The sequence below is a fragment of the Gracilinanus agilis genome, chromosome 4 (assembly GCF_016433145.1).
Source record: "Gracilinanus agilis isolate LMUSP501 chromosome 4, AgileGrace, whole genome shotgun sequence".
Lineage (NCBI taxonomy): Eukaryota > Metazoa > Chordata > Mammalia > Didelphimorphia > Didelphidae > Gracilinanus > Gracilinanus agilis.
In genome coordinates, this window is record NC_058133.1 from 244300422 (window position 1) to 244326594 (window position 26173).

At 36.3% G+C, this 26173-nt stretch overlaps 1 protein-coding gene across 1 annotated transcript; it reads right to left on the reverse strand.

Annotated features, from left to right (window-relative positions):
- Positions 1-1365: 1365 nt before the first annotated feature.
- Positions 1366-25423, reverse strand: LOC123247975 (ketosamine-3-kinase-like). The gene is made up of 6 exons (XM_044677099.1): positions 25283-25423; positions 15753-15904; positions 15010-15101; positions 12288-12370; positions 3568-3690; positions 1366-3082 (listed from the first exon to the last, which is right to left on the reverse strand). The coding sequence occupies exons 1-6, from the start codon at positions 25421-25423 to the stop codon at positions 2744-2746; spliced, it is 930 nt and encodes a 309-aa protein (XP_044533034.1). The 3' UTR covers positions 1366-2743.
- Between the last annotated feature and the right edge of the window lie 750 nt (positions 25424-26173).

Here is a 26173-nt window from a genome sequence, read left to right on the forward strand (position 1 = left end):
TTCAGAATTATCTCACACATTGTAACATATTATTCAAGTAAAAGAGAGCCATTTGGTTATATAGAAATAGTTTGAGTTATAACATCTATTGGATTCCTAGGTTTTATTGTATGAGCCCACTATGTATTCACAATAGGCTTAGATGTTGATATTTGAGCTTACTTTACATCCACAACAATAATTATTGCTATTCCCATAGGAGTTAAAGAATTCCGTTGACTAGCTACTCTACATGGAGGTAATATTAAATGATCCCCTGCAATATTCTGAGCCCTAGGCTTCATTTTCCTATTTACAATTGGAGGCTTCACAGGTATTGTATTAACTAATTTATCATTAGATATTGTTTTAGAAGACATATATTATGTAGTAGCCCATTTTCACTATGCCCTATCTATAGAAGTTGTATTGGCAATCATGGGTGGCTTAGTCCATTGATTTCCTTTATTTACAGGTTATATACTTAATGATATATGAGCAAAAATTCACTTTTTCATTATATTTGTAAGAGTAAATTTAACATTCTTCCCACAACACTTTCTAGGATTATCTGGAATACCAAGCCCATACTCAGATTACCCAAATGCCTATACTAAATGAAATGTTTTATCATCAGTCAGATCATTTATCTCATCAACAGCCGTTATTTTAATGGTTTTTATTATCTGAGAAGTCTTTGCATCCAAACAAGAAGTTTTTAATGTTGAATTCACAACAACTAATATTGAATGACTTTATGGTTGTCCACCACCATACCACAGGGGTTGGATATGTCCAAATTAGGAGACCTCTTGCTTTTCTGTCATTATCAATTACAAATATAAATATACATATATAGAAAAGGAAAGAATGGCAATAACAAAAAAGTGAAACTATATGACCTGAAGGGAACCAGGAAAATGCTCCTTCTTCCTTCTCTGCAAAGGCAGGAACACTGTCAAACTTATTTTATTTGGTGGTTTTGTTGAACTCTTTTCTCTCTTTTTTTTAACAAGGAAGGGAAAGAAGGGATATATTTCACTGGGAAGGAGGTGGAGGGATATATTTGGAAATGAAAGTGAGGTAAAAACAAAAGATTTAAATTAAAATTTTAATAAAAGAATTATAAACAATATGAACAAGAAAGTAACAAGGTCAAAATAGATTTTTTTTAAACTCTTACCTTCCATCTTGAAATCAATACTGTGTATTAGTTTCAAGGCAGAAGAGTTGTAAGGGCTAATGAGGGTTAAGTGACAATGAGCCAAGTGACAAGGTCACATAGCTAGGAAGACTTTGAGGTCACATTTGAACCCAGGACTTCCCATTTCTGCACCTGACTCTCAATCCACTGAGCCACCTAGCTGTCCCCCACAAAATGGATCATTTAAGAAACAAGCTTTGTCTATTTTATTAATATATGAAGATGTCACAGCTGTTATTTAGTTAAACAGTAAAAGTAAATACATTGTCAGATATCACTGAAACAGCTGATAGGTCACTGAAATTCTCATGGAGAAAGGGTGATAAGCATCAATACAATCATTAAATTTACCCTATTACTAAAATGCTAAGTAAAGAAAGCAAGTTTACAATTCAGTTCAAGATTCTCAGGCTTAGGAAAATGAGAAAACATGGAATAAATTTAAAAGCATATAAATTACTCCACTTAGGTAGGACTACATTAAGCACTGAAAAGTCCATTTTATGCGATAACAGTAGTCTATACAGCAAAGAAGGCAAGAGAAAAAAGGTATCCATCTAGATAAGCCTCAACTTGCATGGTAAAATTTAGACCCAACTCAGCAACTCCATTATGATAACATTTCTGACCCGCATATCTTGGGGAAAAAGAGTACAAATTAATATTCCTTCAAAAGTATTCTTAAAAACCTTCAGGTTTGTAGGTATCCTGAGAAACACAGTTCCACCTCCCAAATCCCATCAAAATAGAAACACTTGATCTCTTATATTTGAAAAATAGCTATTGGATTAGTAAAGAGAGTCCAGACTCTTTTGCAGGGAAAAAAACCAGAACACCGTTATTAGAAAACACAAGAAGCTGCTGCACCAGTTTTTACTAGATTTAGCAATCTTAAATGTTGTAAAATTTCTAATTAGTGACTTTCATTTCCAGATTTAGGTGATTCTAGTAAAAAAGGAGAACTGACCAATTCTTATATTCTGCAATAAGGAAGATAACTGGTAAGGTGAGGAAAACCTGTTTCACATTTCAAGAAATGTTCCTAGAAGAACTACAAAAGCTGAAAGGAATGTGTTTAAATAATCAAGAAAGAATTTATTTATTATCAAACTTTCTTGTCCATACTTCAAATAAGCTCAATTACTATACTTTCTTTTTCTATCTTGGTAACATGATGGCTAAATGCTGCCTGTCATCTATTACTTCACAGTATCATTATTCTGGAGCATAGCTTCCTTTATCTGGCATCTAGCAAAATATTCAACTTTGAAATAAAATTATCTCTAAGCTGTGGAGTATTTTTCATAACTTGTAAATGTGTTTTTAGGTTCTAGATTAAGAAGCACTTATTGAGCTACTCTAGTTATAGGAAAAAATTAAAAGCAAAATATGAAACCCAATATTTTTGGGGAAATGTGGTATTCAGGGAAAGAGAGGACAGGAACAAGAGAAATCCTAGACTTTAGATGTTTGGCTATAATGTTACATATCTTAAGGGAAAAAATACTATGTTTGAATCACCAAAGATGGTAGAGGCCAGAACACTAAAAGAGACAGCATTCATTTTATGAGGTTCCTCATTACATTCAGAGAAGATCCTCTATACCCTGATCCAAAATGATTCCAATGATTCAAGTAGTGAAAGAGCTGATAGAGTTTAAGTCGCTTCTCAAACCCTGAAACTTTAGGAATTTTGTTGTGGTAAGCTGAGTAAAAAGAGCTGCCAAAGCCCCCAAACATTCCAGCTATAGCAAGCTCAAACTCTGAGTGGCCATAAAAAGAAGCTGGATCAAAGATAATTGGCCCAGATGCATCCTCTGCTACATTTCCTCCCCACAGATCTCCATGTAGTAGGGCTGGTACAATTTCCAGGTCTTGGAACATGCCAGGTATCTTCAACTATAGAAAGTGAGGGGAAAAACAGATGTTAGTGATGCTATCTTTTCCAATTTCACCAATTAAAGTAATAATGGAATCTCAGAGTTGGAAGGAACCTTGAAGATTCAGTCCAATCTTTGATGCATAAATTCTATTCTATCCCTAACAGGAGGTCATTTAGTCTCTGTTTGAACACTTACAGAGATGGGAAACTAAAGAGTAACAACAATCTTCTTTCTATTAAGTTGAACTTTCCCAAAGGAGATGAAGAATGAAATAAAGGGGTGACATGCAACCAGTTAGCCTGGGATTCTAGCAGAGAACTATTGGACTAAATTTAATTAATCATTTACATTGGAGAAACACAGCCACAAAAGATAATCTTGATTTAACCCTTACTCACTCGCTATAAAAGAGACAACTAAAAAGAGGTCTTCTCTCAGCTTCAGGTACTGTTGGAGAATATATTTGTCTAAAATGGCACACATAGTTTGTGTATAACTTACCTGCAGCTGAGACCAAAGTTCTCTTGTTTCTCTATCTCCAGATTCCTTCTCCACCATGTCTATCTGGGGTTGAAGTCGGTGCCTGGTATAGAATATTACCCAGTCCTTCTGCCAATCATTTACCTATAGGAATAAAATCAAGAAAGGAAAAAAAAATCCAATTAAAAATGAGCTTTAATAGTGAATAGCAGAATCAAAGTAGAGAATATTCAGCACATCCAGCACTACTGAAAAAAAAAAACCAATATATTTTATTGCGCTACTCTCTCCAAGGAGTTCCAACTTTACATAGCAGATATCAGTCTCAGAATATCACAGGTGGGAGAGCCCTCAGAGTGCATCTAATATAATCTACTCATTTTTTAAAGATGAAAAACCAAGGGTTCGGGGAGGAAACCACTTCATCTAGAAAGTCTTCTCCCATACTATCAGTTATGTGATCTTTCCTTTCTTACTTTATATAATACTTTGTCCCTTATATTCTGAAATAATTATGATACAGTATTGCCCATTTGTATATTTATCATACCATCCTAAGTTGTAAGACTGACATGTGCCTTGGATTTTAGAAAATCGGATTTCAAAGAATGTAGAGGAAAGACAGTTTGCACCTCATGGATATCAGCCCCAAAACCAAGGAAACGACGACGAAGGGAATTTTGAAGACAGAATGGGAAATAATTCCAGTGAGGAGAAAAAATGGAAGTTATTTGAAGGGAAGACTATAGATACAGAGAGAACTCATTAGCAAACTTAGATATTAAAAGAGGTACAAAACATAGCAACACTTTTATAATTACAAAAATTAGAAAAAGTAGATGCTGTAATGCAAGTATGCAACAGAGGCTTTTGCTTTTGCAAGAGTCAACTGTAAACTTCCTGGCAGTCTTAGAATCTTGACAGAAAGTCAGTTGGAGTCTGAGGCTTGAAGAGAGCTGACGTTCCAACTGAGGCTCTGCTTTGGCTTTGCCTTGGCCTGTGCTTTTGTTTCTGGACAATTTGAACCTAGTTGATTTCTCCGGATCTCTCCCTGACCCTCTCCATATTACTTCCCTGTTATTTTTCCTGAATTTCCCTTTGGGCTCTGGGAGTAAGGGTGGTTTTGGTTTTGGTGACTAGACTTTGTGGGCTTTAGTTTTCTGTAGGCAAGTAGGACATCCTTGAATCAAGCTATCCCTTATTTTATTGATCTAGTAAATACTTTACTTTAAGGCAGCCAAATCTTCCTTGACTGGTAGACCCAATATCAAGGTAGTTTGAGAGTAAGAGGAGCTTCTGGGATAGCCCAACAAGTCCCGAAGCTAAAAGACATCTGTTCTGTTTTGCCCAGTTTTTCAATATTATTTTCCTCACTCAGAATACATATTCTCACACCAAAATTATAATGATTAGACCTTTTTAAATTAGGAATCTCAATTCATAATGACTTTGGCTCAGTTCCTATCTGTATGTATCTCTCCATTTCTCCATATTGGAAAATATGACCTATTTTCCCACAAAGGTAGTATCAAGGGGAAGATGATTTTAGTATTTGGGTGTTAATTGTAGGTTGCCTGTATTGATTATGGCTCCTACTAGTTTGAAGGGCAAAATTTTTTACCTCCTCTATTTCTTTTTCTCATTTTATTTGTTTCAACTGTTTTTTCAAGTCTGCTATCAGTTCGTCTTTGTCTGAGTCTGTCTTGCTATCCTTGCTTCCTTCTGCTTTGAGTCATGGATGTAGGAAGCATGCTGTTTTACATCCTGCAGTGGCAGTGATTCCCACTGTGAATAGTTTTGTATTGGGATTGATGTTTCCTTTACAAATTGTCTACGGATATGATCTATGGTTTCCTGGGCATGTGTGTCACGTAATCCTAGTATTGTCTCTGCTGCCTCTATAACTCTATCAAGGAAACTACTAGAATGTTCCTCTTCTCCCTATTTTAATTTCTCAAATTTTTGCCATGAATTTGGCCTTTTTGCATGGATTCTCATTGCTTCTAATAAATCAGTTCTACATTGGATCAGGTATCTAAGGTTGGTATGTTGGGTAAAATCTAAGTCCTGGTGGACTAATGGCCAAGCTTTTAAATTTGAGTTTGTCCTCATTTCGTTTAGGAGTTTTTTCCTTTTCTGAGGAAGAGTAAAATTCCCCTAAAAGAAATTCCACGTCATCAAAACTGGGACTGAATAGTATGAACACCCTTTTTAATTCTTTAATGCTTTTGAATGGTTTTTCAAAAAATTTTGGAAAATGCCTCTTCAGCACCTCCATGTCACTTGGGGTAAATGCTTTGTATGTTTTTACATGCACTACCCCTTCACCAGGCTGCACGATTGTCCTATCTTTGATTGGTAAAAGTCACACAATGGAATTTGCAGATGGTCAGTTGATATTGGCTTTTGATTCAATATTGATGGTATTACTTCCTAGGTATTTGGACTCCAACAATCTCTAGCTGGAGAATTGTGTGCTTGTCCAATTCCTTTCCTTCCCTTATTTGTTTCAATACTTGGAATAGTAGTTTGATGTTATCTACTAGTTCCCCAGAATCAGCATCTTTCTTTGTTGTTGTAATTAAGTTGAAATACTGCCACAGATGAGAGGAAACATTTTTCAAGACCACTAGGAATTGCCAGATTGTTAGGATTATGGCTATGCCAGTTGGGATGAAGCAAATACATTCAGTCAGGGTCAGATTATACCATTTATAATAATCATAGATGTCCAGTACTTGTTGCACGAAATTGGGGACCTTTCTAAACCAAAAATCAATAACACCTTGCATAAGAGACCATATATATATATATATAAATATAAAATCCTTATTTTAGCTTATGTAAATATTGCTGGAGACAGTGCTAAATGCTGTCACATGAGTGAAAATATGAATGCAATTGCCTGCAAAATAAGTGCCAAAACTCCTTGTTTCAAATTTAATGATAAAGTCAGATGAGGAATAATGAATTTAAATCAGAATTCCCTACCAACATGTTCATTTTTATTATCCTAATAACATTCATACATATTCTTCCCAATTTAGGGATAAATAAGATCACCAGAGCAAAATTACTCTCTAGAGCTTGAGAGAACCTGGAGAGATACCCTTCCCCAAACTGTGCTGCTCTTAAGCACAGAGTATCTAAGCAAGCCTGTACTTGAGATGGGGCTACCTCTCTTCTTCTTTTTTTTTTTTTCCTCTTAGATATCAGGGCCTTTTTAGAACTTGAAAGGCAACTCGTATCTTTCCTCCTTCTGGAGCATTAAGCAGCAGGATATTGGCATCAGGTCCTGTTTCAGGAGCAGACTGAGAGGGAGTCACCCACGAAAAGAGAAAACTACCATAAAGAAGCAGCTAGGTGGCACAGTGTGCTAAAGAGTTGGACTCATCTTCTTGAATTCAAATCTATCTTCATACACTTACTATCTGTGTGACCCTGGCAAGTCACTTAACCCAGACTGCCTCAGTTTCCTCATCTGGAAAATAAGCTAGAAAAGAAAATAGCAAACCTCTCCCATTATCTTTGCCAAGAAAACCCTAAATAAGTGTAAGGGTTAAATATTAATGGTTTGACTAAAATATGTGAAAATTATAAATAATGATGGTGGTCACCATTCTAAAATATTATTGCTCAAAGTTTAAATGACTTTTAATAGTTTTTATTTACAAAAGAAGTGGAAAGAATGAATGAAAGCAGAGAAATATAAAAGGGTAGAGAAGACATTGGCCTACCTAAATATTGCTCCTGTGCTCGACTCAGCCAGGACTTGTTAACCTTCAACTGGAATTAAACTCTCTCCAGAAGACAGGAAGGAAGAGCCAGCTGTCTACTCACCCAAGTTCCCTCCAAGAGGCAGGTCAAGCTGAGCTGAAGGTGATTCCTTAGGCCGACCTTCTTCCTAGAGCCGACCTCCTTCTTAAAGCTGACTTCCCTAGCCCCAGAAATTTGGGGCCTTTTATAGTGGCTTTTTGTCCCTTCCCTTCTTCACAAGGGCTAATCACAGCTTCCAAATTGCCCAGCCAGGGAGCAGTGTCTGTGGGAACCACTTCTTACCTTCTGGAAAGGTGAATATTCATCAAAAGAGTTCACAGATTCCTGGCTGATTGAATCAAAAAAGGTTCACAGTTTCCTGATTGAATGAATTTCTAAGGGTGTGAATTCTCTAGTGTATAGTTAGAAATATCTTGAATCCCTAAAAACTACATTACCCAAACTTCCTTTCTGTATTACTTAGAATGCTTTTCCTTTTGTCTGTGTTTGCATGGTCACGTTCTGTGTAAGTTCTGAGGCTCTGCCTCATTCTTCCCCTTTTGCTGTGGCAAGAAGGCTGAATAGCTAGGTCTTTTACTTTAGTTATTATTAATAAAACTTTATTAAATATAATACTTAGTTATTGAATATTAATTTTAAAATCCACACTAGTTACCTTGCTAGCTTCTCACCTAATACTAAGTAGGGTGTTCAATCTTTTGTTGATTCAATTTAAAAGTAGACAAAGGACAATTAATTCTGTCTTCCCCAGGTGAGGTACTAAGGTGGGGCACTTAAGTTATTGTTAACCTGAAGTTAACTCAAAATAGACAAGGATTCCCTTTCACAAATGTAAACTCAGAGAGAACAAAGAATTCGATTTTACATAAGGCCACCAAGAGTCATGCATGATTTAACAAATAAAACTACCATAAAGAAAAGAGCTCACTTGGCATTGGGAGGTGAAATGTAAAATAGCTACATACCAAAAATCAAGCTTATACACTAGACTCTCAAATGATTGTAATCATTAGTGTTTTCTTTCTGTATGGGATTAAAACTCTCAGCTGGATCAATTTTTTTTTAAAAAAGCACTGGACTTGGGATATAGATCTAGCTTTTAATTCTCATTCTGCCACATAGTATCTGTATGAGCTTGGGCAAATAGTAATTTCACTATTGGGTATAATATAATTAGTAATTTTACTATAGTAATAACTAATAGCAATTTTTCTTGAGCCTCAGTTTTTTCATTTGTAAAATGGATAGTTTAGACTACATGATCTCTACAATTTCCTCCAGTTCAAAAATCTATGATAGAATGACTATGATTTCTAAGGTTGCTTTCAACTTTAAATCCTATAAACTGTTAAATTAGATCTTCACCTGAAAATAGGGATATTTATACTAATTCCTTCATAAGGATATTATGAGGATAAATGAGATAATGTATATAAAAGCTTTGTAAACTTTAAAACACTACAATAATGCCAGACATTTTTACTATGATCACAACTCTAAAAGCAGACAGGGTTTATTATTATCACTATTTTATTGATGACAAAACTTGAAGCTCTGAGAGTTTAAGTGATTTGCTCAAGGTCATGCAGTTAGGAAATCATATTGCTAAGATTAGAACCAATCTTTTAATTTCTAATACAAATTCTCCATCAAATATCAAAGTACTTGAAAGGTAATTTTTGAAGGAAATGCTTTTTAAAAATCATATGTATTCTTGTCACTTGCTACAGTCCAGAAAACAAGATATGAAACATTAAGAATAATATTTAATGTATTTTTATCTAAAAAATATCCAAAATAATGTAAGAATTAAATTAATATCCAACATTCTAAGAATTATATTTTATGATACAAATATGGTACTGATTCACAAGACCAAAAACAGAGAAGGAAAACTATACAAATAATATCCTTAATAAACATAGATGCAAAAATGTTAAATAAAATACTAGTTAAAAGGCTACAAGAAGTTATCACGAGGATTATTCACTATGACCAGGTGGAATTTATACCAGGAATGCAAGGATGGTTTAATATTAGGAAAACCAACCACATAATTGACCATATCAACAACCAAACTACTAGAAATCACATGATTATCTCAATAGATGCAGAAAAAACCTTTGACAAAATACAACACCCATTCCTACTGAAAACACGAGAAAGTATAGAAATAGAATGGCCTTTCCTCAAAATAATAAACAGTATTTATTTAAAACTATCAGTAAGTATCATCTTCAATGGGGATGTTAGATGCCTTCCCAATAAGATTAGGAGTGAAGCAGGGATGCCCATTATCATCACTACTATTTAATAATGTACTAGAAATGTTAGCAGTAGCAATTAGAAAGGAAAAAGAAATTGAAGGGATCAAAGAAGGCAACAAGGAAACTAAACTATCACTCTTTGCAGATGACATGATGGTATACCTAGAGAATCCAAGAAAATGAACTAGTAGAAACAATCAATAACCTTAGCAAAGTTGCAGGGTACAAAATAAACGCACATAAATCATAAGCATTTCTATATATTTGCAAAAAAATTCAGCAACAGGAGTTAGAAAGAGAAACTCCATCTAAAATCACTCTAGACAATATAAAATATTTAGGAATTTATTTACAAAGACAAACAGGAATTATATGAACACAATTTAAAATACTTTTCACACAATTAAAATTAGATCTAAATAACTGGAAAAACATTAATTGCTCATAGGGAGGATGAGCTAGTATAATAAAAATGACAATCCTACCTAAATTAATTTACTTATTCAGTGCTATGCCTATCAAACTACCAAAATACTTTTATATAGAATTTTTAAAAATTATTACAAAGTTCATCTGGGAAAACAAAAGATCAAGAATATCGAGGGAAATAATGAAAAAAAGTGAAGAATGGAGGCCTAGCTTTACCAGACTACACTATAAAGTAGTAATCATCAAAACTATATGGTACTGGCTTAGAGACAGAAAGGTGGATCAATGGAATAGACTTAGGATAAATGACAGTAGGAAGCTAATGTTCAAAAAACCTAAAGATCCCAGCTTTTGGGACAAGAACCTATTATTTGACAAAAACTGTTGGGAGAATTAGAAAACAGTATGGGAGAAATTAGGTTTAGATCAACATCTTACACCCTATACCAAGATTAACTCAGAACGGGTAAATGACTTAAATATAAAGAGGGAAATCAAATTAAGTGAGCATAGAATAGTATATCTGTCAGATCTATGGGAAAGGAAGGAATTTAAGACCAAGCAGGAGATAGAGAACACTACAAAATGTAAAATGAATAATTTTGATTATATTAAATTAAAAAGTTTCTATACAAACAAAAATAATGCAACCAAAATTAGAAGGGAAGCAACAAACTGGGAAAAAAATTTTATAACAAAAACCTCTGACAAAGGTCTCATTTCTCAAATTTATAAGGAGCTTAAACAATTGTACAAAAAAAATCAAGCCATTCCCCAATTGACAAATGGTCAAGGGACATGAATGGACATTTTTCAGATAAAGAAACCAAAACTATCAATAAACACATGAAAAAGTGTTCTAAAAAGAGAAAAAGAGAAATGCAAATCAAAACAATATTGAGGTACCACCTCACACCTAGCATACAGGCCAATATGACAGTAAAGGAAAATAATAAATGTTGGCGGGGATGTAGCAATATTAGGACACTAACGCATTACTAGTGAGTTGTGAATTAATTCAACTATTCTGGAAGGCAATTATGCACAAAGGGCTTTAAAAGAATGCATACCCTTTCAACTAGCAATACCACTGCTGGGTTTGTACTGCAAAGAGATAATAAGGAAAAATACTTGTACAAAAATATTCATAGCCTCACTCTTTGTGGTGGCAAAAAATTTGGAAAATTAGGGATGTCCCTCCATTGGGGAATGGCTGAACAAATTGTGGTATATGATGGTGATGGAATACTATTGTGCTTTAAGGGTTGATGATTTGGAGGCTTTCCATATGAACTGGGAGAACCTCAAGAACTGATGCAGAATGAAATGAGCAGAACCAGAAGAACATTGTACACAGAAGGAAAAACATTGTGGAAAAATCCAACACAATGGACTTTGCTACTAGTAGCAATGCAACAAGTTAGGACATTCCTGAAGGACATATGGGAAAGAATGCTAACCACATTGAGAGAAAGAACTATGGGAGTTGAAATGCAAAAGAAGAACAGATGACATCACTTATCACATGTATACATGGGTATGGGATTTGGGATTGAGGTTTTTAAAAAATCGCTTGATAGCAAAAATGAATAATATGGAAATAGGTATCAAGGGACATCATTTGTACAACCCAGTGGAATTGCTCGTTGGTTGGGGGGGAGAGGTGTGGAGGGAAAAGGAGAGGGAAAGAAGATGTATCATGTAAACACGGAAAAATATTTTTTAAAAAATAAATAAATTTTAAAAAGAAAGAAAGAAAACAGTCACTGAAGCTATTTTTTAAAGAATTAATGGAAAAGGACAAAAGAAAGGCCAGAGGGAAAGACAGCAAAACAGCTCTGAAATGTTCAATTTATCATAAAATTAAAAGGAATATCAAGCTGTATATAATATTCACAATTTCACATACAGTTCTCTTTTTCTGTTTTACTTTGTATATGAAAATACTAATTTTATTTGATGCTTAAGTTCAGACTAAGAAAAACTTGAAAGGAAAAAAAATTCAGGTTAAATGTTTTAATCTTTTTTTAAAAAAAGGTCTAATTCTTTGCAATCCTGAAGTGAAATATCACTGTGAAACACATTAGTTCTTACAATGAGCTGGTCTGTGAATGTAAAACATGTAAACATTGTATAATTGTTTTTTAACATTTGATAATAAGATAACATCATAAATTTTGCATTTAAAGTTTTGTGAAAACTTTGTCCATCTGAATTTAATAGCCAGAGTTGATCAATTAAACTGAGAAAACCTTCCATGTCACTTACCTGTGGGAGGTATCCACAGCAGGTTACCACATCAAACCCAAACTGGTCCACAAACTGAAGTTCTGCCTGCCCTCCTCCTTTCCCTTTGTAAGCAAAAGAACAAAAACCACCAGTTACCTTCCTCAAAGAGGCCCTGGTTCCCACCCATGGAAATAAACAGCTTCCAGTTGTTTAGTCATTTTCAGAAATGATTTGAATGTCTTCTTCTTCACCTTGTTTTTCCTCATCTGGAGATAAATAAGGGATCTGGTTTCAACCAACACCAACCAATTAAAGGGAATTTCACCATGAGAACATCAGGAAAATAATGCTGGTTCCAAAAGGAGTAAATGAAAATATCATTTGCTTAAGGTAGAAAAAGGAGAGATTCAGAAAGATAGGGGAAAAAAAGAGAAAGGAAATCAATCAATTAAGAAACTAAAATGAACTTCATGATTAATCTGAAAAAAAGACATTTGCTGATGACCAGCTCAGCATACTTGTTTGTTTGTCTTTTTTAAGATAATGGTGGTTAAATGACTTGCCTAGGGTCACCCAGTTAGGAAGTGTCTGATGTCACATTTGAACCAAGGATCTCCTGTTTCTAGGCCTGGCTCTCAATCCACTGAGCTACCCAGCTATCCCCAAGCATACTTGTTTCTGAGAGAACCAAAAGTATGCATTTCAGTCACAGCTTCAAATGCCTAGGAACTTGTTCTTAAATATTTAAGGACAAAAGTACAGTAAAGGCAGAACAAAAAGAATAGGGTCTATTGATATCTACTTTATATAATTTGTTTGGCTTTTTAGAATATACTCTGTTATAATGCACAGTCAAGGAATAAAGTATTTTGATTAATGAGATATCCTGCTTAATAGACAATTACCCCTTGTGGCCTATCAATGTAATTCAATTCAATCCCAAATTTCAAAAGATAGAATTATATGAAAATATATCATAGTATATAATATAAATTTATGTCAATGTAAATAAAAAATTAAATTTTCACTTCAGAATCTTACTTCATAAAGGACCACCATAATAAACTTTAATTATCACTATATTATAGTAATAAGAAAGAATGTATTAGGCTTTCCTTTAAGGCTTACAAAGCATTTTTGGAATTGCAAAAGTATTAATTAATAGAGATCCCTAACTGATATAATGCCAATATGAATTTTCATCATATTCACTTCTATATACCAAGAAGTTTTACAGGTTGTAGATCTTAGATAACCTTAGAATTAAGATTAGTTGCATGTCCACAGACCCCCTAAGAGATCTTGGATAGATGTCAATGAGTCTGTGAACTTGGATGGGAAAAAAATTTCATCTTTATTTGTGATAAGCATTTCCATCAATTATGAAAGTAGGCAACAAATATTATTCTGAGAAGGGATCCATTGGCTTTACCAGACTTGTCAGAGGTCCATGATAGCAAAAATGTTTAAAACTCCTCCCTTGAATCAGTCATTAAACAAACATTATTAAATGACCACATGTCTGTGGAAAATGAGTTTATACAACTCATTCCTAATAGCAATTTATGTACCAATTCTACATGTGTTTAGGTTCTGGTTTTGGAATTCTTTTGAATTTTATGACCTCACTTTATCCAGGCTGATTGCTTTTCAAAATTTAGTAGGAATTCCAAGTTTTGCCAAATGGTTCTAGTGCTTGAGTTGTTCTCAAAGTATATATGTATGTATGTATTGTAAGGGATAAAAAGGGGTTTTGGTTAGGTGGATATTAAAAGGTTTGGTCTCCAGGGAATTGAATAATTAACAATCCCCAATTAAAGAATAACCTCAAGTTAAAATGACCTTTATGGAAGTTTATTTACAAATGAGTAGAGGAAGAAGAAATAAGGAAATGAGAGAGAGGATAAAATAAATAATCTAACACAATAGGTAATTTGCTCCGATCCCCTAGTTTAATCCAGGCAGATCTAATTAACCCTCAGCTGAGGGAAGTTCAGCCTTGAGCCCAAGGCTGGAAAGTCAGAGGGCCAGAAGCCCAGAGGGCCCCAGAGGCAAATGAAGCAAAAGCTTCAGTAACAGAGTCTTTTTTGAAAGGGAAGTTCCTTAAAAGAAGTTCAGGAAGATTCAGTCTTTACACTCACCACATGGAATTCCAAAGGAAAGATTTAAGAACATTTTTACCAAGGCTCCCAGCTCCAGAGCTCCTCCAAGTCCAAGCCATGAACAAGGAGAGTGAGAAGCTGAGCTCACTGAACTCTCTTTTAAAGGAGCTCCTTTGGGGGCAGCTGGGTAGCTCAGTGGATTGAGAGTCAGGCCTAGAGACGGGAGGTCCTAGGTTCAAATCTGGCCTCAGACACTTCCCAGTTGTGTGACCCTGGACAAGTCACTTGACCCCCATTGCCTACCCTTACCACTCTTCCACCTATGAACCCACTACACAGAAGTTAAGGGTTTAAAAGAAAAAAAAAAAGAAAGAGCTCCTTTGCGTCACTTCTTGTGCCTTCCTCTTAGTTTACGCGTCCAATCACAATAGACTCTTTTCTTAGGAATGCCCAGGAGGCAGTCAGTAAATTTTGATTTGTCACTCACTCTAGTACACATGGGTCACAGACCTCCCAACTTGTGAGTTAAGTGGAGATGTTTTCACCTTTGGTGATTAAATCTAAGGTGGGTAGGATAGATTTATTCTCATTATCATAGTATGTATTTATGTATGTGTGTGTGTGTATATATTATATATATAAATTCCATACTACCATACCAACAGTTTTCTCTTCCTTCCTGAGAGCCTCACCATGCTTCTTGTTATGAAGGTGTAGATCAGCTAACTGTGATCCAAGCTTTGCAGCATGACTACAAAATCAAAATAAATCAATTTATCTTCCAATAAAAGATAAGAGAGAATACCAAAATTACACATGCAAAAAAATCTACCCTTAATATACAAACATGGCAGATTAAGTATGATATTAATACAGAATATGAAAACCAACTTAGTAGAGAAAGACCATAACTTTTTGATATTTACATACTCCCATTGAGATTCTTAATCTTGATCATTCTCAAAAATATTACCTTGAAATATTCCTTTTCTATTTACCTTCTGATTTGGAATTCCACAGAATACAAGGGTAAAGTACAAGAGGTTCTACAGATCCTATAGAAAAGCACATGTGCTGTGCTGCCATGTCTTTGCCATGTACTACCCAATAAAAGTGTGAAAAATTTCAGGAATCAGGGAAGCTAGGTGGCTCAGTGGATTGAAAGCCAGGCCTAGAGAAGGGAGGTCCTGGGTTCAAATCTAGACTCAGATACTTTGCAACTGTGTAACCCTGGACAAGTCACTTAACCTCCACTGCCTAGCCCTTGCCTCTCCTTCTGACTTGGAACCAATACATAGTATTGATTCCAAGATTCAAGGTAAAGATTTAAAAAAATTTTTCTTTCGGGAATAAACAAGTCATTACAACAAGGAAAAATTAAACAAACTTGTTCAAGACTCACCTGTTTAAATATCTCATGTCCAAATGCTCCATCACTAGTAAATTCCCACCCCCTGGCACATCTATCACTTTAATGGGTCTGGGTACTCTCACTGTGTTTGTTTGTAGAATAGCAGATAAACTTGCCATTTCACCTTCAAACATTTTTCTGGCCTGTCAAAAAAGTAATAAGAAGAGGAAGAAATAAGAAAGGTAATACTGGGGATAAATATAAAAAAAAAAAAAGACCATACACATATAGGATAAATCTCTTTGGGGGGGAAAAAGTTTTCAAACCAAAAATTTCCTGATTCAAAACTAATTTTGTAAAGACAACTTTCCCCAAATAAGCCTTCAAATATAATAGAATTATGTGTTCATGTAATTATGCCAAGTAGTCTAAACTCTTTTTAGTATAATAATGTTATTTGCTTCTTTTGAGAGGAAGGATGCTTTTAATTTTAATTATCAGAAGCATATACACCCCACATTTCCTTAAGTGAGGGGAGGTCCATAACCCACATACTAAACTGGGTGACAACTCAGAAATGACTATCTGGCCCCTGGGCAGTCCTAAGAAAATTCTAAAACTAGTCCACATAAAGTGGAAGGAAGGCACAGAAGTGATGCAAAGAAAGGTCTTTAAAAGTAGCTGCAGCTTTCTGTGACCACCTCTTTCTCCTTCGAACTTGGCCTTGGAGGAACTCGGCTTGGGACCTCGGACTGCTTCTGGTAAGATTGCTCTTGGATCTTCTCTTTGGACTACCATGGGGGTGAGTGAAAAGGACTGACTCCTTTCCTAGCTCCTAAAAGGACTAGCTTCCGGAGAGGCCCCCTGTCTTGGAGGAGGCCTTGTGGCTGGAACCCTTGCTTTATTCTCCACCAGCCCCTCCAACCTATGGTCCTCTGTTGGAGAGTTAAAGAGCCCTAACTGGTTTGAACCGAGCCGGAGTAATTCTAATGTGATAGGACAGATACCTTCTCACCCCCTCTCTCATTTCTCTACTTTTACTCTTTCCTTCTCTTTTACAAATAAATACTGCTAAAAAGTCATTTGACTTGAAATATATTTATTTTGGAGACTACATTTCTCTTATATTTAGTCCAACTTTAATTTTTAACTCTTACAACATATACATCTAAATTAATATATAACATATATACTACTAACATTTAATTACCTTGTGAGCATTTAATGTAGTGCCCTATGAATCCAATTTGTGTTTATTCTCAAGTGTATACATAAGTTAGATTCACAAAGCAACATATATTATTCAGTGTTCTAGGCTAGGCCCAAGTCAGGCCAATCCCTCCAAACACTAGATTCAATATGGAAATAAAATTATATACTAGTAAGTAAGTCATTTGACAGTTAATAAAAGGAAATTTAGTTATAACAAGAGAAAACCATTCAACAAGAAGGATAGACACTGAGAACTCGGAATTGATTTAGCTTAGCAATGCCCCCTTTGCCTGTGTTTTCCACTACAATATGTCAACAAAACCTCCAAGAGTTCCTTTAGCTCTTCTTGGCCGCTTTGCATCCAAAGAATGAAAAAGTGATGTCAACAGCCTGAGCCATTAAATGAAACAAGTTTCAAGGAATGTTTCAAAGAGAAAAAAACTAGCCTAACCTTCAGGGAGAGAAAGATTAGGACACTGTTCCTATGACATTTTCCTCTTTGATAATAAGATCCTTACGATCTCCTAGAGGGCCTTTCATCATTTAAATGACTTTAAGACCTTATTATTCAAAAAATCTACTAATGACAGTACCGAAGGAGAAAGGAAAAAACTAAAACACAAATATAACAAACACAAAACAAGTTCCCCAAAGGAGTAAGGAGTAGCTGATCAGGAAAGACCAAGATCCCAGTCTAAATAATCAGGGTCTTCTGGTAAATGATCTTTGCAATTAATAATGTAAAAAAGTGGGAGCATCAGAAAAAATAATGACTCTTCTTGCATAGTCATTAATCCTTATCACAGGTCAGAAAAGAATGTCTTATACCATCACATGTAATGTTCACTAGAAAACCAGCCAGGACCTTTCCCTCCTTACTTAGGAGCCTAATTAGGATTGGTGAATAGAATACAAATTCTTTACCTTATGAGAGCCAAGAATGCTACCTTATACTCCTCCAAGACCTTCAATATGCACTGAATGCTGGGTAGCTCAGTGGATTGAGAGCCAGGCCTAGCAATGGGAGGTCCTAGGTTCAAATCTGGCTTCAGACACTTCCCAGCTGTGTGACCCTGGGCAAGTCACTTGATCCCCAATGCATTGAGCTATTATTTATTATAATAATATTATTATTATATTTATTATATAATATATAATAATAATATTATTATAATAATAGTATATTATTATTATTATTTCCTAAAGTTTCTTTCTGCTTTCTTTGTCAAAAAGGACTATCTTTTGGGGGCAGCTGGGTAGCTCAGTGGATTGAGAGTCAGGCCTGGAAACGGGAGGTCCTAGGTTCAAATCTGAACTCAGACACTTCCCAGCTGTGTGACCCTGGGCAAGTCACTTGACCGCCATTGCCTACTCTTACCACTCTTCCACACAGTATTGACTCCAAGACAGAAGGTAAGGGTTTAAAAAAAAAAAAAGGACTATCTTTAGACTTGAAGGACCTATATTCAAGGAAAACTAGTATCTCTGGTGTGAGGGCTAGCTAAGCCCTTTTCAGGGCTGCTTTCCTCCTTCTATCTGCCACTGAGCTCTCACTTATGGTTTCAAGAAACCATGGCATGCTCAATAACCATATCCTGGTAAAGCCATCTCAGCAGATGGGCTAAAGCAGGTTGAGGGTAGCCAACAGGCCTCACACCTGTGGGTTGGGGGAGGGAGAGGGTCGGTGTCTACCCCAGGCATGTGAAGACTTCCCCTGGAAGAAGTGGTGGATAATCACAATTTGTTCCAACAGTAATGAAAGCAGCGGAAGCAGCACTGCGGAGTACTTGGAGCTTAGTTAGACATCCAAGAACCCAAGCTCATCTCACTACATCATGAGCCATCACCAGTCTTCTTGACTTTTGTCCTGCCACTAGTCTTACATGACTCTGGAACACAGAGTGAGGCTGATGGCTTTATCCAACTCTGCCTCACTTAAATCTAATTTATGAGAGACAAAAGATCTCACCAATGCCACCATTCTGGTTCTCTTCAAGTACAAAGGATAACAACTATTATGATCAAAAATATGAGACTGGTGGTGGATTCTATTATTTTATTAATCAGCAAAGAAAGAATGAGCCTCCATTTTGTTGACTAAGGCCTAAACTTCCTTACCTCAGAAACCCTCTCCTGCATTTCCTCTCTCTCTCTCTCTCTCTCTCTCTCTCTCTCTCTCTCTCTCTCTGCTCTGGAAGCCAACAGTCCTTCCTCCTTCCACATGTTGCCTTTTAAGTTCACCTAGCTCCTCCCTATTCAGATCAACATCAGGATGATGGAGATATTTAGGATGATGTCAGATGCCTAGCCTAGTCAGGGAATGCTGAGCCATGGGGGATACCAAGGAAGGTGGGTGGAGCCATTTTTCCTCACACCCAACCAACCAACCACTACTTCTATTAATAATCCTAACAAATTATTAAACTACCATTTATATAGTGCCTTCTAAGTCCTAGACACTGTGATAAACACTTTACATATATTATGTCTTTTGATTCTCAAAACTACCCTGAGAGGTAGGTGATAATTATTATGCCCATTTTATAGGTAAGAAAGTTAATCCAACTAGAGGTTAAGTGACTTGCCTAAGATCACACAACTAGTATGTGTCTGAGGTCATTTTAACTCAGATCTTCAGGCCCAGCTTTCTAACTACTATACCACCTCACTGCCTCAACACAACACAAATAGCTTTTAGGCAAATGGAACCCAAAATAGGTAGGAAGATTATAAGAGCACACTTAATTGCCCTTTGATGAATCCCCCAAATCTGGATAAATTATATCTGAAGGTATTGAGAGAACCAGCATATGTGATTGCTTAGCAATCGCTGATAGGATCACAGGTTTAGAACTTAAAAGGACCTTAGAATTCATCTATTCTAAACTCCATATTAATGAGGAAATTGAGTCCCAGGGAAGTTAAATGACTTCTTTATCACATATGTAGTAAGCATGGCTAGATATGAACTTTGAATTCTCTTTCCATTGTACTGTCTGCTTCCTTTGAAAAACTGAGGAGAATGGGAAAAGTGCTATGGCACTGGAGAAGGGCAGATGGCCTAATTTTCAAAAAAAGGGAAGTAAGCCTGACTTATTCTTGAAGATATTATTCAAAGGATGGCTAGTGAATATATAGAAAGAGAAGTTGTGGTCTCGATGAGGAAGCATGACTTCCTCAACTGCCATGGAATTTGAACAGTTTTTTGTTTTGTTTTGTTTTAAAGAATGGCAGATGAGGGGATCTAAGTCTATTGCTTATCTGTCAAAACATTCAAAAACTTTTTTCATGTAATTCTTGAAAAGAATTTCATAGAGGCAGTTGGGTGGCTCAGTAGATTGAGAGTCAGGCCTACAGACATGAGGTCCTGGGTTCAAATCTGGTCTCAGACATTTCCTAGCTGTGTGACTCTGGGCAAGTCAATTAATCCTCATTGCCTGGCCCTTACCACTTTTCTGCCTTGGAACCAATACACAGTATTGGGTTTTAGAAAAAAAGAAAAAGGAAAGATTTCATGCAAGTCTTAAAGAGATACAAGTAAGCTAATATAATTAGAGGGAACTGGTTGACTGGCATGATTCAAAGGCAAAGAGGTCCTATCAGATTGGCTAAGATGACAAAAAAAAAAAGATAAATGTTGGAGGGGATGTGGGAAAATTTGAAAACTAATGTACTGATATCAGTATATTATATCAGCTCTGAAATGATGCAACTATTCTGGATAGCAATTTGGAACCCTACCCAACTGGCTATAAAATTGCACATACCATTCAACTCAGCAAATACCACTACTAGGTCTGTATCCCAAAGAGATCAAAGAAAAAGGAAAGGCCTACTTGTACAAAAATACTTGTAGCATCTCTTTTTGTGGTGGCAAAGAATTGGAAACTAAGGGGATGACCATCAACTGGGTAAAGCTGAACAAGCTGTGGTATATGATTGTAATGGAATTATATTATGCTATAACGAATGACAAACAGGACAATCTCAGAAAAACTTGGAAAGGATTATATGAACTGACACAAAGTAAAGTAAGCAGAACCAGGAGACCACTGTACACAGTAACATCAATATTGTACAATGATCAACTGTAAATTACTTAATTATTATTATCAACAATGCAAGGATCTAAAACAACCCCAAGAGACTCATGATGAAAAAAGTTATTCACTGACATAGATGGAGTCTAAATGCAGATTAAATCATACCACTTTTCATTTTCCTTCATGAGTTTTTTCATGAATATGCAAAATGTGTCTTCTTTCACATGAAGAATATGAAATATGTATCGTATATATGATATGTGTAACATATCATATAGTTTTCTGGCTAGGAGAAAGATAGGACTTTAGATTGTAAAATGTCGGTAAACAAACGTTAAAATTGTTACTGAATGTAATTGGGGAAAAAAATACAATAAAAAAAAATCTCTAATAAAAATGAAAATAAACCAAATGGTCAATGTAAAGTTGGAAAAGACTCACCAGAAGACTGTGCTTCCTATTGTGCAAACTGTATCAATGACTTGAGTGAAAGTTTATAAATCTACAAATATCATCCTCTCCCATACTTCACCCAGTAATATCCATGCTTAGTATCTATTCTTTCTTTGAACCTCTGCTTCTCCCCAATGTAATTTTGAAATGTGTATATTTGAATTTGAAAGCAAGAAAAACAAAATTTCTTATAAAAATATGACTCCTTTAAGTATTTGCAAGAAACATAAGAATGGGGGCAGCTGGGTAGCTCAGTGGATTGAGAGCCAGGCCTAGAGACAAGAGGTCCTAGGTTCAAATCCGGCCTCAGATACTTCCCAGCTGTGTGACCCTGGGCAAGTCACTTGACCCCCATTGCCTACCCTTACCACTCTTCCACCTATAAGTCAATACACAGAAGTTAAGGGTTTAAAATAAAAAAAAGAAACATAAGAATAATTCACAGAATGGGAACCCTTACTATTTGACCTCTACAAGATTGAGGTTAAGTTACAAGTTAAGTTGTAGTTTAAGTTATTTAAAAATCTGCCACTAATGAAGAATACAACAACCAACACAACCAGACATCCTCTCTTGCTACAGCCACTGTATTTATCCATTTCAAATTGTGTGCTCCAAGAAAACTAGTATATGATCTATACCAGTGATGTGCAGGCCAGATGGGCCCCCTGAAATGTTCTATCTGGCCACAGACATTATTCCTAATCTGACAAATACAATGACTAGGATACAGTACAATGAAACTTTGAAAGAGCTGCCTTAGAAACAGACCCACAGATGAGCATTTCCTTTCCTTTGGCCCCCTCTTTAAAAAGTTTGCCCATCACTGATCTAGACCCATGTTGGTAAACCTATGGTATGCATGCCAGAGGGGGCTGCTCGCCTCCCTCTCACCATGTATACCTGAAGACATTTCTTACATGACCTGCCCCACTGCCCGGCAACCTAATGGGAGCACTTCCTTCCCTGTCTGAGGTAAGCACTTACCTACCCCCATGTGATGTGAGGGTTGTAGTTTGGGCACTCAGTCTCTAAAAGGTTCATCATCCCTGATCTAGGCCACAAGCTCTGCACTTTTTAACACCAGGCATCTTCATCTCCATCCCTTCTATTTTCCAGCCTGCTTTTGCACACATACCTTCTGCCTCCACTAGCTTTCCATCTCTTCCTCAAAGGGTTTAACCCTTTAAATGCCAATACAGCTTAGAGAAAAGACATTAACAGACAACTTGTTTATTGTTCTGTTCACTAGCACTGTTACTTCCAAACCAAAACTCCATTCCTCAACCATCCTCTCTATGTGTATCATCTCTCCTATAAGCTTCTTAAATGGAGAGATTATGTCACTTTTGTATTTGTATCCCCAAGACTTAAGTGTCTGACATATTAAAGAGCTAATAAATATTTATTATTTATGCATGCATTTACATTGTTTTAAAATATTAATCAAGGCATTTTAAAATGGGCTTTTGCTCAAAAAATTAAAATGCTGGGTAAGAAAATTTACATGATAATGAGGAAGAAAAAACAATAACAGTTGTTCATAAGGCATCACTAATGGGTTCAATTCTAAAATCTTTTCACCAATCCAGAAACAGTGCTAATACAGGTAAGAATACAAAAGGATCTTGAAAAAGATCATAATAAAAAATGATGGAATCAACCAGGAAGAAAGGCAATATAGGAGAAAAATTAAAACCATTCAAATAATAATGGAAAAAATATTTGGTACAATAGTTTCACACATTGAATCCAAATCAAATTTATAGGATGAGGTTTCTTAAACAATGCCAATGTCACAGACAGTTTAAAAAAAAAGCAATAATTCTGTTTCAACAAATGTACTTGGAGAAAGGGCATTACTCACTAATATTTCAGAGTGATGTATTAATAAGAACTTTATAAGATTAGACTCTGCAAGGATGGGTTCTGAGGAATAGGTCAAAAAAGTAACCATACCATGCCAACAATTAAGGAATCATCAAGTCATCTCTGTTTCTGACTAGATTGTGCCTTCTTAAGTTATCTAGTCATTCCATGTGCCTTTTGGTCAATTTATGAAAATTATAAGATAACGGGTAACTGAATTTTTCCCCTTAAAGATTAGGAACTCTTAACAGCTGAGTTCTTCTAGATACTTTGCAAGTGCCCCCAAGAAACAGTAGTTATGAAAACATAAGAGATGCTTGCTAAAACATGTTTGAGTATTTAAGACCAACTCTGATTTGTGTTATATCTAAGAAGATTTTGTCTTATTTAAGGATAGAGCTAGACAGCTTCTAAGATAATGCATTTTATTAAATACACATTTTAAAATCTAGAAAGTTCTGCTCTCCATGGCACAAATGTCATAAAACATATCATGAATGAAAAGTTTCATATGCTATATTAAAGATTCAAAATTTACTTTGAACATTAATAAAAAGGTGATACAATTTACAAAATGAGTTCAGCATAATTATTTGCCCTTGGTTCTTGCAAATAAAAAGAAATGACTCAAAAAGTTTGGTAAAACAACACTGATATTAAACATGGAAAATGCCCTATGCCATTCACCATCCAGATTAAGGCCAGGAATTAAATCCTAAAGCAGATGAAGGATTATAAAGCAAATTAAAGGTTTATAGAACTTCTTGTATTTCAAAAATGGCATAATTCGTATTATTAGTATTGCAGCTAACATTTACATAGTGCCAGGCACTCTGCAATATACAATTTCCCATCATCAGGGAAGAGTGAGAAGAAAAGATAAACATTTTTATAAGATTTCATTTGTTGCTCACAACAACTCTACAAATTAGGTGCTGTTATAATCCCCAATTTTATAACTGAGGAAACTTTGTGACTTGCCCAACTAATGTCTGAGGTCTTATTTGAACTCAGGTTTTCCTTACTCTGTAACTAGATCTCTATGAATTTGAACATCGTGCAAAGAAAAAATACCAAATGTCAAGTTATTTATCTGCCTCTTTAGAGCTGGCAACTCTTTGTCATACCTACCAATGTGCATTCTCCCACAATGTCTTAAAACATACCTTTGAGGTGGAGTACTGAGAAATACTTCAAAAAGACACAGAAGAGAGCAGAAAGAAGTTCAAATGACACAAACAAGCAGGGTTGTTTGTACTAGCATGTTAAAAATGAAACTATGCTTAAGAATAAATATATTATTTAAGGAAAGGATGCTTGCCAAAAACCAAAAATGTAATACTAAATGATCTTTCCCAATTGAAGAGGAAAAGGAGGAAATTGGAAAGGTGAGGATAAAGAGGGATGAAAGAGAAGAGAAAAAGGCAGACGAAAGTAAAGATAAGTTTCTATTTTTTACAGGTCTTTCCTCTTCCTATCTCCCACTTTCCCCCTTTCTCTTCCCTCAATGGATCACAGGTTATATAGCACAAAACTGCGTTTAGATTGTTCTTGGAAAGGAATAGATTTTTGTTGACAAGGTTTCTTTCCTCTTCCTGAATCTACCAGAGAGAGAATCACTAGATAAATTCTCTCTGGTGAGGGAAGGAGGAGCAGAACGAAAAAGGGAAAAGACCTGTCCAAAAAGTCAATAAAAAGAGGGGAGGTCTGAGCCCGGAAGTCCCTCGCTCCAGGCAGAAACCCTTCCGGACTCACAGGAGCGCCTATCGTTCCTGGGCTGGCAGGGCCCCAGAGGGATCAACATTGAGGCCTCCAGGGAGCCCGGAAGGGCCGCGCCACCCCCACTCACCTAGACCAAAGAGCCCGGCGGCATGCAGGGCAGAGGCCCCGTTAGCCCCGGAGCTTACACCCTTCCCTCCTCCCACTGCCAGGAGTCAGCAGCAACCCCTGCCCTCAGAAGAAGGATAAGAAAGGCGGTCAGGAGAATCACCTGCCGGCCCTGACCTCTGATTTGTGGTTCACTTTCACAAATACCCGGCCTCGGTCGGTGTCGTAACTCTGGCCCTGGCTAATGCACCCGCCCGCTGAGTGGCCCGTGGCTTTGGCCATGGAGCTCTGCAGCTCTCGCTTCAGCAGCTCCTCCATTTTTCTCGCCGAGTCCAAGCTCAGCCCACTAGAGCAACTTTGGGGAGGGAGGGGGAACGGGGCGGAGCGCAGGCTTAGGGAAAGGAGGGGATAAATTGAGAAGGGTTGGTTCTGGGATGAGAAACAAGGGCACATGCTGCGAGGGGCCAGAGGGAAGGGGTCTGATTTCCAGGCAAGTTTCACCTTCCCTGGGGGCGGGGGAGGGAATCCTCCCATTGTTGGGCAAGAGAGTAAGGACATTCCAGTGTGGTTTATTATCATTCCAGTGTAGCACCAAGTAGGAGCTAGTTGGGTTCTGCAGAGAAATTCATTCATTCAATGCAATTGAACAAGCATTTATGATTTTAAAGAAAATGACTTTATGACTTTAAGAAAAAAATTTAAATTAATAACGTTTGTTTTTACATTATCTTAATTTGCAAATAATCTTCTCACCCTAAGAGCCAACCCCTGTTAACAAAAAATGAAAAAGTAAGGGAGAAAATAATTCAGCAAACACATCAATAGTCTGACTGTGTAGAGCTGCTAGGCGGCTTAATAGATAGTGAGGCCTGGAGACTGGAGGTCCTGGGTTCAAATTTGACTTTAGACAATTCCTAGCTTTGTGATCCTGGGCAAATCACTTAACCCCAATTCCTAGCTCTTCTGCCTTGGAATTGATATTTAGTATCCTTTCTAAAAAAAGGGAAGGTTTGGGGTGTTATGTAATATTCCACTTCTATAACCCATACATCTTTCACACTATCTTCA

What these genes read in the sequence shown, in the direction of transcription:
- LOC123247975 (XM_044677099.1), bottom strand. Translation starts at nt 25,423, where the DNA reads ATGGAGGAGCTGCTGAAGCGAGAGCTGCAGAGCTCCATGGCCAAAGCC. An exon ending in GCTGTGGATACCTCCCACAG is followed by an intron (nt 3,691 to 12,287) that starts GTAAGTGACATG and finishes TTATTCCTATAG; the next exon opens with GTAAATGATTGGCAGAAGGA. An exon ending in AACTTTGGTCTCAGCTGCAG is followed by an intron (nt 3,083 to 3,567) that starts GTAAGTTATACA and finishes CACTTTCTATAG; the next exon opens with TTGAAGATACCTGGCATGTT.